This window comes from Acinonyx jubatus, chromosome D1, assembly GCF_027475565.1.
Source record: "Acinonyx jubatus isolate Ajub_Pintada_27869175 chromosome D1, VMU_Ajub_asm_v1.0, whole genome shotgun sequence".
NCBI classification, from domain to species: domain Eukaryota; kingdom Metazoa; phylum Chordata; class Mammalia; order Carnivora; family Felidae; genus Acinonyx; species Acinonyx jubatus.
The window spans coordinates 48,026,391-48,038,828 of NC_069390.1; the positions used below are offsets into that span (position 1 = coordinate 48,026,391).

At 36.7% G+C, this 12,438-nt stretch overlaps 1 protein-coding gene across 2 annotated transcripts in view; it reads left to right on the top strand.

Moving 5' to 3' along the window:
- SBF2 (SET binding factor 2) overlaps window positions 1–12,438 on the top strand; it is a 479,646-nt gene that overhangs the window by 234,621 nt on the left and 232,587 nt on the right. For both annotated transcript variants that reach the window (XM_027073170.2, XM_027073171.2), the window contains exon 6: window positions 426–531. In XM_027073170.2, the coding sequence (XP_026928971.1) occupies window positions 426–531 (106 nt within the window). The remainder of the gene's footprint in view (window positions 1–425; window positions 532–12,438) is intronic.

Consider the following 12,438-nt stretch of genomic DNA (forward strand, 5'->3'; position numbering starts at 1 on the left):
GAGCTGTCAGCACAGAGCCCGATGCGTGGCCTGAACCCATGGACCCGTGAGATCATGACCTGAGCCAAAGTTGGACACTTAACCGACTGAGCCACCCAGGCACCCCCCCAAAAAGTTTTTTTTTAATTTTATTTTGAGAGAGAGCGAGCAAGTGGAGAAGGGACAGAGAGAGAGGGAGATAGAATCCCAAGCAGGCTCTGCACTGCTAGCACAGAGCCCCATATGGGTCTCAAACTCACAAACCTCGAGATCATGACCTGAGCCGAAGTTGAGAGTCAGATGCTTAACAAAACTGAGCCACCCAGGCTTCCCCCCAAAAAACATTTTTTTAAATAAATTTGAACTTTCAAAGGATTTTTTTTGTTTTAAGAAAATGAGAGAAATCATTTATGTTTGTGTATGTGTGTTTTTCACCCATTCTGCAGAAGCTGTTCTCCTTGGGTGCAGGAGACAGACAGCTGATCCAGACTCCTTTGCATGACAGTCTTCCTGTCACAGGCACTAGTGTGGCTCTCCTGTTCCAGCAGTTGGGTATGTCTTTTCTCCCATTGTCAGTGTCCTCTTGTAGAAGCCTATGAAAAAAAGATTTATCTGAAACTCATGTCACCTGACATAAATCAAGAAAATAAAAAGCTAATGATTAAATACCTGATATATAAAATATATAATTTTATGGGTCTTAATCTTAAATGGTATTCATTCTTTACTTTCTTTTTTTTTTTTTTTTTTTTTTAAGTTTTAACCCTGGCCTCTTTTGCTCTGGAGTCAATTCGACTTTTAGAAGATAGGCAGATTTTCTTTATGCTTTCAAAAATGAATAGATAGTATAGTTTGCTTTTCCTTAGATGAATTAGTTTTGTACAATCCTTGTCAGATGGCACTAAAAGTCCCATTCTTCTAATCTATCACCTGGATCAGGACTTTATCTTCAATTTTCTAGCAATGGCAAGGCTGAAGAATTGTGGGGAGGACATCACAAAAAGTACCCTCTATCCATTGGATACCTTGTACTTCATTTAGGGAGTAGTATAAAAATTTTTTTCAAAATTTTTTTTCTTTTTTTTTTAATGTTCATTATTTATTTTTGAGAGAGAGACAGACAGACCGACAGACAGAGCATGAGCAGGGGAGGGGAGGGGCAGAAAGAGAGGGAGTCACAGAATCTGAAGCAGGCTCCAGGCTCCAAGCTGTCAGCATAGAGCCTGATGGGGGCATGAACTCATGAACCGCAAGATCATGACCTGAGCAGAAGTCAGACATTTAACCAACTGAGCCACTCAGACATCCTAATTTTTTTTTCCAAAAATTCATTTAAATTCTAGTTAGTTGACATATAGTGTAGTATTGTTTTCAGGAGCCGAATTTAGTGATTCATCACTTACATACAACGCCCAGTGCTCAACACAAGTGCCTACCTTAATGCCTATCACTCATCTAGCCAATCCCCCACCCCCCTCCCTCCATCAACCCTCAGTTTGTTCTCTATCATTAAGTCTCTTATGATTTGGGATGCCTGGGTGGCTCAGTTGATTGGGCGTCCAACTCAGGTCATGATCTCAGCTCGTGAGTTTGAGCCCTGCGTCTGGCTCTGTGCGGACAGCTTGGAGCCTGGAGCCTGCTTCAGATTGTCTCCCTCTCTCTCTGCCCCTTACCTGCTTATGCTCTGTCTCTTTCTCAAAAATAAATAAACATTAAATTTTTTTTAATAGAGTCTCTTATGGTTTGTTTCCGTCTCTTTTTTTCCCCCTTTCCATATATTCGTTTCTTAAATTGCACGCATGAGAGAAATCTCATGGCATTTGTCTTTCTCTGACTTATTTTGCTTAGCATAATACTCTCTAGCTCTAGCCATGTCATTGCAAAAGGCAAGATTTCATTCCTTTAGATGACTGAGTAGTAGTCCATTGTGTATATATATCACCTCTTCTTTATCCATTCATTAGTCATTGGACACTTGGGCTCTTTCCATAGTTTGGCTATTATTGATAATGCTGCTATATAAACATTGGGATACATGTACCCCTTCAGATCTGTATTTTTGTGTCCTTTGGGTAAATAACCTAGTAATACAATTGCTGGATTGTAGGGTAGTTCTATTTTTCACTTTTGAGGAATCTGCATACTATTTTCCAGAGTGGCTGCGCCAGTTTGCATTCCCACCAACAGTGCAAGAGCATTCCCCTTTCTCTGCATCCTTGCTAACACTTACTATTTATGTTGTTAATTTTAGCCATTCTGACAGGTGTGAGATGGTATCTCATTGTGATTTTGATTTGTATTTCCCTGATGATGAGTGATGTTGAGTGTCTTTTCATATGTCTGTTAGTCATCTGGATGTCTTCTTTGGAAAAATGTGCCTTCATGTCTTCTGCCCATTTTTTAAGTGCATTATTTGGGGGTTTTTTGGATGTTGAGTTTGATAAGTTCCTTATAGATTTTGGATACTAACACTTTATCAGATATGTCATTTGCAAGTATCTTATCCTGTTCCATAGGCTGCATTTTGGTTTTGTTGATTGGTTCCCTCCCTGTGCAGAAGCTTTTTGTCTTGATGAAGTCCCAATAGTTCATTTTTGCTTTTGTTTCCCTTACCTCCGGTGACATATCTAGCAACAAATTGCTCTGGACCAGGCCAAAGAGGTTGTTACCTTTCTTCTCTAGGATTTTTTTTTCTTCTTCTTCTCTAGGATTTTGATAGTTTCCTGTCTCACATTTAGGTCTTTGATCCATTTTGAATTTATTTTTGTGTATGGTGTAAGAAAGTGGTCCAGTTTCATTCTTCTCTTGCTGTCCAGTTTTCCCAGCATGATTTGTTGAAGAGACTGTCTTTTTCCTACTGGATATTCTTTTTTTTATTATTATTCTCAAGTTAGTTAACATACAGTTCAGTCTTGTCTTCAGGAGTAGAACCCAGTGATTCATCTCTTACACATGACACCCAGTGCTCATCCCAAAAAGTGCCCCCCTTAGTGTCTGTCACCCATTTAACCCCCGCCCCCACCATCAACCCTCAGTTTGTTCTCCGTATTTAAGAGTCTCTTCTTTCCTGCTTCATTGAAGATTAGTTGACCATATAGTTGTAGATAGTATAACTTGAAAGTGAGGATGTTTCTGATCACGGCTGCCTGAGATTCCTGTTTACCTCTTACTTGTCCTTTATATGTGCCTACATATGAGTGTCCCATTCTCCTTGATTCAGTCTTTGTCAGTGTTCTCCATCTGTCTTTGGGTCTTTTTTTAGTTACACTGGAACCTTCCCTTCCTTAGGGCTCATATTCTGCATCCCCATGGAATTATTCCTTATACAAAACTCCTGCCCTCTTGTTTCCTTTCTATATCATGCTGAATTTTGCTGCTTGCTCAGCTCTATAACTTATCCCTTCTTTTTCATGAATGGCCCCATCCTTATTCTTCTGCTGTGACTTCAATTGTCAAATTTAGAAAGCCTCAGAAGAAATTAATGTAAAAATATATGCGGAGTTTTATAGTATCCTAATAAAGATGAATGGTGATACCAATCCCCAAGTAGTAGTTTTTCTCCCATTACATCTATTTCCTTTCAGAAGTTCAAACACTAAAAAATCACCTATCTCTTTTTCTCTCCCCTCTGAAAGATTCTACTCAGTCATTTCAGTGAAGTCCTAATTTAATTAAACCTTTTTTTTTTTAAGTGTATGAAATATATAATCTCTCACTGGTGGCACTTACTTCCCTAAAGAATATCTTATTTATTAAATCCTCCTGCCATATACTTTTAGAAAATATTTTAGGGGCTTCATGGACTACCTGCAGCCTGTCCATGGTCCCTCCTAACCATTGACTTAGTTGATTTTAGCCAAACACTATTCCTGTGACTTTTTTACTTTTAGAAGAGGCTGTATACCTCTAAAGGGTCAATCAAAGCAAAGATTTACCATGAAGAGGAATAGAATAATAATGACACAAATATAATAATATCACATTCCCAAATGCTACCTTTTATCTTAATGAGTGCCTTACAAGCCTCGCATGTTTTTGAGTTTTTACAATGATTTGATGAGGGGAGGAGAAGGATGTTACTGACATTCAGTGCCCACGACCAGGGATATTAAACATCCCTCATGCATGATGTATGTGCACCAGAAGAGTTTTTACTTCAAAAACACTGGTAGCACTCCCACTGAGAAAAACTACAATAAAGTATAAATTTATAAAACCTGTATCTCTCTTCAGGTAATGGTGGTCTGTGTAACTTAGACTAACCCTCTTAGCAATAACTACTAGAAAAGCTATGTAAATATAAGCATCATCTTCTTGAAAGTATCAGAAGCAGTAAAGGTGACTAAACCATGGTCCAAGAAAAGAAGGAAACCTAGAGAAGTGAGCCAGACATTTGGGACCAGTTTTTCCCAGAGCATCAGTTGATTTTGGAAGAAGTAACTGAAAAGCTGTCCACACACTATCGATATCCCGTAGGGATGGGGGAAATTGAGTTCAGGTTTACCAAGGGACATTTCTTTAAAAGCTGTCATCCTTTGAGTTGAGACTACAAAGGACCACAGCTGAGGAATGAGTCAAGGTCTACATAAGGTCCCTTGAGGAACTGAAGTGGAACTTGAGATCATTTTAGTTCCTTAAAATGGATTCTACTGATCCTTGATGCTACTATAGTATATAGCTATATAGTACCAGTAAAAGAAAATCCTCTCTGGAGCAAGATAACTGCATTCTAAGCCTTAAGTATACCTGTAAAATTTTATATATAAATATTCCCAACACTCAACCAAAACTAGCCAGAAACACAGAGGACTAATCCTATATGAAAGAAATACAGAAGAAACCATAGACAGGGGCACCTAGAAAATAGTTACCAGATTCACATATTAAAATAACTGTGCTTAAATATTGAAGGAGATAAACAGTCAAGAGTGAGAATTTGGGGAGTGGCATCAGCAAGATGTTAGAACAAGAAGTCCTAGTCCTTCTTCCACAGAAACATTGCTTTAACAATGATGTACCGTTCAAAATGCAATCCAGCTAAGAATTTGCAGTGAGCACACAGCTGAGTACAGACAGACACGTTAAAATGGGTAAGGAGACCAGCGTCACTTTTTCTTGTCAGCCTCTCCCCCAAGCTTGCGCAGCTCAGCACAGGGAGAGGACGCCCCAGCTTGCAGCTCCTTGGGGGAGAGGGAAGGAGAAGAGTAGAGTATGTATTCAATTTTCCAGCTTTTTGGAGGGCTGCCTGAGGGTGAGACTGGTCCCTGTCTTACCTCTTTTGGAGCACTGACAGGATTGGCATGGTTTCGATGCCACTGAGAACAAAGAAGAGTAAAGGGTAGCTTTCTGTACCATCATTGCTTGTCACAGGTGGAGAAGAAGCACAACTTGGGGTATATCCCATGGGAAGGAGGAAGAGGAAAAACAGCAGTCTAACTTTTCAGAGAGCTGCCTGAATATTGACAAAGTTGTAGAGGAATTGTAACTTTAATTCACTGCTGATGAGAATGTGAATTGGAGCACAGTTTGATTTACTAAAAAGTTAAATAAACCAAATAATCTAGCCATTCTACTCTTAAACCTTCTACTCCATTTACCTAAGGAAAATGGTAACATTGTCCATAAAATATTTGTACATGAATGTTCATTTCCATATTTTTATGGATATTTTAAAAACTAGGAACAAGCTCAGTCTGGATCAGTGGCAGTGGTTAATGGTGATGATAATACATAAATAATCTGGTATATCCATACAATGCAGTACTACTAAGCTATATAATGAATTATTGAGACATGGTATAGCATAGATTAATCTGAAAATAATTATGCTGAATTTAAAAAGTCATACAAAAAAGAATTTATACTGTATGATTTGGTTTCTATAAAGTTCTAGAAAATGCAGTCTCTGTGGTAATAGAATAGTTGCTTTGGGGGTGAGAAAAGAAGGATTACAAAGAGATATAAGGAAACTTTTTTTTTAATGTTTATTTATTTTTGAGAGAGAGATAGAGACAGAGCGCAAGCAGGGGAGGAGCAGAGAGAGAGGGAAACACAGAATCTGAAGCACGCTCCAGGCTCTGAGCTGTCAGCACAGAGCCTGACGTGGGGCTTGAACTCACAAACCATGAGATCATGACCTGAGCCGAAGTTGGATGCTTAACCAACAGAGCCACCAAGGTACCCCAAGTATGAGGAAACTTTGGAATGTTGTGTTCATTATCTTGATTGTGGTGATGGTTTTACAGGTATGCATATATATGTCAAAGTATATCAAATTCTACAAGTGAATTAAAAATATATATTCATACAAGAGCTTATACATGAATTTTCATAGCAGCATTATTCATAATAGCCAAAAAAATGGAAACAACCCAAAGGTCCATCAACTCATAAATGGATAAACAAATTTTGGTATATTTATATAAATGGATTATTATTGAGCCATAATAAGGAATGAATTTTTGATATGTGCTACAAATGGACAAATCTTGAAAACATTATGTGAAGTGAAAGAAGCAAGACTCAAAAGGTCTTATATTGTATGATCCCATTTATATGAAATGTGTACAACAGGCAAATCCATAGAGACAGGAAGTAGATTAAAGGTTGCCAGGAACTGGTGGGGGAGGGGACAGTGGAGTGACTGATAAGGAGAATGGGATTTCTCTTCAGGTCATGAAATTGAGTTAGAGACTGGTGATGGTTTTACAACCTAAGCCTATTCTAAAAACCACTGAATTGTATTCATTATAAGGGCAAGTTTATGGTATATGAATTATATCTCAATAAAGGAAAAACTTCTTGTCAGAAGAATTCAGAAGCCATCTTGAAGAGGCTTGCAACTGATCTGATGGTATAATTTGAGCTTCATAAATGATGGTAATTGCAATTGATTGAAACCCAGCAAATATTTTTAAATCCATGAATTCATAATAATATTAAATGAAAAATTATTACCTTAGAACATAATGGAACTAATTTGTTATCTTGAAAACTTATCAGTAAAGGAAAAGAGGGGCGCCTGGGTGGCTCAGTCGGTTAAGCGTCCGACTTCGGCTCAGGTCATGATCTCACGGCTTGTGAGTTTGAGCCCTGTGTCCGGCTCTGCGCTGGATCCTCTTCGGATTCTGTGTCTTTCTCTCTCTCTCTCTGCCCCTCCCCCGCTCACACTCTGTCTCTCAAAAATAAACATTAAAAAAAATAGTTTTTTAAATAAAGGAAAAGAATCTAGCATTTATTCTGCCTTGTTTATATGCCTATATAATACAGGACAACCCAATAGTAGATGAGGAGAATTGTGTCTGTTTAAAAGTATTCTGTCAAGGTGCACCTGGGGGCTCAGTCGGTTAAGCATCCTGCTCTTGGTTTCGGCTCACATCATGATCTCATGGTTTGTGAGTTTGAGCCCTGCATCGGGCTCTGTGCTGACAGTGCAGAGCCTGATTGGGATTCTCTCTCTCTCTGCCCCTCCCCTGCTCTCTCTCTCTGTCTCTCTCTCTCTTTCAAAATTATAAGTAAACTTAAAAAAATAAAAATAATAAATAAAAGTATTCTATCAATAAATGAAAAAATTATAGTAACAGAACATCATCATTTTACAGTCTTTAGTAAATGAAGATCTGATAATCAATAAGTGTTATTATAAGAAGGAAAAAAGCAGGTATTATATATCTAGCCTTGCCACACACACTACCTGTAGTTTGGTCAGAGGGATTAATCTGAGTCTGATTTCAGGAAATACAGAAGACAGGGGAACACATTGAAATGCACCAAAAGATGGCAGTTGTCAAAATCTAGGCTCTCAGAAGATGTGGTGTGTGTATATATATGTATGTATGTATATAATGTGTGTGTGTGTGTGTTATACACACACACACACACACACACACACACATAATGGAATATTATTCAGCCATAAAAAAGAATGGAATCTTACCATTTATAATAACATGGATGGAGCTAGAGAGTGTAATGCTAAGCAAAATAAGTCAGATAAAGACAAATACCATACTATTTCCCTTATATGTGAAATTTAAGAAATGAAACAAATGAGCACAAGAAAAAAAAGAGAGTAACCAAGAAATAGACTCTTAACTATAGAGCACAAACTAATGGTTACCAGAGGGGTGGTAGGTGGGGGGATGGGTGAAATAGGTGAAGGGAATTAAGAGTACACTTATCATAATGAGCACTGAGTAATATATAGTATTGTTGAATCACTGTATTGTACAACTGAAACTGATATAACACTGTATGTTAACTATACTGGAATTAAAGTAAACTTTTAAAAAGTCTGGGTTCACAGAAAATCATTGGTCAAATGTCCCAGGTTCTTTTTTTTTTTTTTTTTTTTTACTATTTTTAATGTTTATTTATTTTTGAGAGAGACAGACAGAGCACAAGCAAGGGAGGAGCAGAGAGAGAGGAAGACACAGAATCCAAAGCAGGCTCCAGGCACCATGCGTCAGCACGGAGCCCAACACAGGGATCAAACTTACAGACTGTGAGATCATGACCTGAGCCGAAGTCAGACGCTTAACTGACCAAGCCACCCATGTGCCCCTGTCCCAGGTTCTTTAACAAATAAATTTTAATGAAAGGAAAGGAATGGAGGAATAACTTCAAGGTTAAAAGAGATTTATAACATACCCTATTTTTAATAGAGTGAGATTGAACTATAGTGTCTAGGAATGCACATTTTGGCAATGAAACTATAGAAAAAAAGGAAAATGATTGATAGAATAAAATCAAGATAATGGTTACTTATGGCAGTAGAGAGAGAATTCTGATTGGAGGCACAGGGAAGGGGCCTTTAGGGTTGCTGGCAAAGTTCTCTTTCTCAGCCTAGGTAGTGTTCCTTAATTCTTTAGGATAATTCACTAAGCCACCCATTTTACTTGTATGGTTTTCTATATTTGTGTTTAATCTTTCAATAAAAATATTTTTAAAAAACTTATAAAACTAACTCTTTACATGTATATATTTTATTTAAAAATATATAGTACTTCAACACATTAGAGATTTTATTCTCAGATAACAAAGTCTAGAGGTAGGCAGTACAGAGCTGATGTGTTGACTCACGATTGTCTTCAGGGATGGTATGGAAATTCTACTCCATAGTTTTTCCTTACTTATTAATAAGGGGTTTTTCCCTTACAAGACTGTGAGCTTTAAGAACTTCTTCTTATTCTGTGTGTCCTCTGTATTTGGCATAGTACCTTAGGCTCAAAAAACATTAATATTTGTTGAATACATGAATGAATACATTAGCCGTGAAGAAAACGGCAATCATTATTTTATTAGATGATGTTCTATGTGTGGATGAAGTGTGTCGGAATGTATGACAATTAGTCATTTGAAGATCAGATTTCATTATTTTACTCTCTAGTATTTTCAGCTGAATTATCTTTTGCTTACATATTCAAAATTTAATTTTTCAGGGAAAAAATAAGGAAAAGATAAGAAAGGGAAGGAGAGAGAAGGATGCTTCTAAGTGCTGTGTGCAGAGTTGTAGTTTCCAGAGCATGCGGCACTGATAATTCTGTCTAAAGGCATGTTCTTATCACCAGTCATTTTGGTTGGACTGTTGTTGAAGGCCATTATCAGAGTTCACTACCTGGGTTGGGGGTGAGATGGTGGTGGTGGATTTTATAAAGCATAGACAGGAAGCAGATAAGACTGTAAGATTCTTTTGTAGCCTTGACCAGTTTTCCTGTGGAAGGTCTAAATGTAATGATAGCATTTCCTTGGTTCTTCTCTCCATGGATTGTTACGATAATGAATTTGTTTTTCACAGTTTGAAAGGTCTCTGCCATTGCCTGAAATAATTATGTGGACTTCTACCATCACCCACCTCATTCCCCATAATTTCCTGTTAATCACCTTCGTCTCTTACTTCCTGTATTATTTATTTGTTCCTTGTAGCCTATCTGAACTATTTTTGTTTACCTGCAGATTTGTGGAAAACTGTAGATGTTTTGTTTTTTTAATGTTAGTAAGACTATATTCACAGGACTGGTTTTTATAGCCCATCTGATTTTTTTGTTTGTTTGTTTAATCCATAGCTGTTTAACTCACATGTCCCTCTTTAACCCAAATAATTTTGTGAAATTTTCATGACATGTTTTGCCATCTGTTTAGTTATAATTTGGATTTTAACTGCAAATACGCTAATTTTAGAATACTTATTCCCCAGTTTTTACAGTATCCTATTTTAAAGTATACTTAAAAATGTATACTACATTTTTTAAGTTGCGTACTAAAATGAACTTGGACCCTCACCTATTGTCAATTTCCATAGTTAAACTACAATAGTCTTATATCATCCGTGCTTATACTTCTATCACAGCTTTACCGATGTATTATTGACGCATAGCTTATGTAAGTTCAAGGTTTACAATGTGATGACTTGATGCAGATATATATTGTGAAATGATTACTACAGTAAGATTAGCTAATACCTCTGTCCTTTCACATAATTCTAAATTTTTATGTGTGTGCTGATAATATTTAAGATCTACTGTCTTAAGAACTTTCACGTATATAATACAGTATTATTACAGTCACCACGCTGTACATTAGATCCCCTGAATTTATTCATCTTATACTTAGAGTTTGTGCCCTTTGACCAGCGTCTCCCCATTTCTCACACCCGTTAGCCCCTGGCAACCACCATTCTACTCTCTATTTCTGTGAGTTCAGCTTTTTTTGATTCCACATGTAAGTGAGAACATAGAGTGTCTTTCTCTTTCTAATTTGTTTAACTTAATATAATGCCTTAAAGGTCTATCTATGTTGCTACAAAAGGCAGGATTTCTTTCTTTTTTATGGATGAAAAATATTCCATTGTATTACAATTATTTTCTTTATTCATTCATCTATAGAAGGACACTTAGGTTGTTTCCATGTCTTGGCTGTTGTGAATAATGTCATGAACATAGGAGTGTAGATAACTCTTCAAGATAGGGATTTCATTTCTTTTGGATATATAATCAGAGGTGGAATTGCTGGATCATATGGTAGTTCTATTTTTAATTTTCTGAAGTACTTCCACGTTGTTTTCCAAAATGGCTGCGCCAATCTACATTTCCACCAAGAGTGCACAATGGATACCATTTCTCCATAACCTTGCCAATACTTGTTATCTCTTATCTTTTTGATAAACATTCTAACAAATGTAAGATGATAACTTACTATGGCTTTGATTTGCATTTCCCTGATGGTTAGTGATGTTAAGCATCTTTTCATATACTCTACATGGCATTTGTATGTTTTTGGAAAAATGTCTATTCAAGTCCTTTGTCCAATTTTTAATCAGATAGGTCTTTTTTCTTGGCTATGAAGTTATATGTGTTCCTTATATATTTTAGATATTAATCCCTTATCAGATAGATGGTTTGCATATATTTTCTCCTCTTTTGTAGGTTGCCTTTTCATTTTGCTGACTTATTTCTTTTGCTAGGCAGAAACTTTTTAGTTTGATATTGTCCCACTTGTTTATTTTTTCTTTTGGTGTCACATTCAAAAAATCATTGCAAAACCAATGTCAAGGAGCTTTCCCCTATGTTTTCCTCTAGTAGTTTTATAGTTTGGGTTCTTATGTTTACATATTTAATCCATTTTGAGTTTGTTTGTTTTTTAAGTGATGTGACTTAGGGGTCCAATTTCATTCTTTTGCATGTGAGTATCCAGTTTTTCGAGCACTGTTTATTGAAGAGATTATCTTTTCCTCATTGAATATTCCTGGCTCCTTTATGAAATATTTGTTGACCTTATGAGTTTATTTCTGTGATCTCAATTATCTTTCCTTGATCTGTGTGTTTTTTATGCTAGTACCACACTATTTTTATTACTATAGCTTTGTAATATAGATTTAAATCAAGAATTATGATGCTTCTAGCTTTGTTTTTTGTCAGGATTGCTTTGACTGTTTGGGATCTTTTATGGTTCCATATAAATTTTAGGATTTTTTTCTGTTTCTGTGAAAAATTTCATTAGAATTTTGATAGAGATAGCATTGAATCCATAGATGGTTTTGGGTAGTAACATTTTAACAATATTAATTCTTCTGATTCATGAACACAGGATATCGTTCCATTTATTTGTGTCTTCTTTAGTTCCTTTCATCAGTCTTGTGGGTTTTAACATATAGATCTTTCATGTCTTGGTTAAATTTATCCCTGAGTTTGAAATTATTTTTGAATGCTGTTGTAAGTGGGATTGTTTTCTTTATTTCTTTTTTATTTTTATTTTTTAAAAATTTTTTAACATTTATTTATTTTTGAGACAGAGAGAGACAGAGCACGAACGGGGGAGGGTCAGAGAGAGAGGGAGACACAGAATCTGAAACAGGCTCCAGGCTCTGAGCGGTCAGCACAGAGCCTGATGTGGGGCTCGAACTCACAGACCGCGAGATCATGACCTGAGCCGAAGTCAGACGCTTAACCGACTGAGCCACCC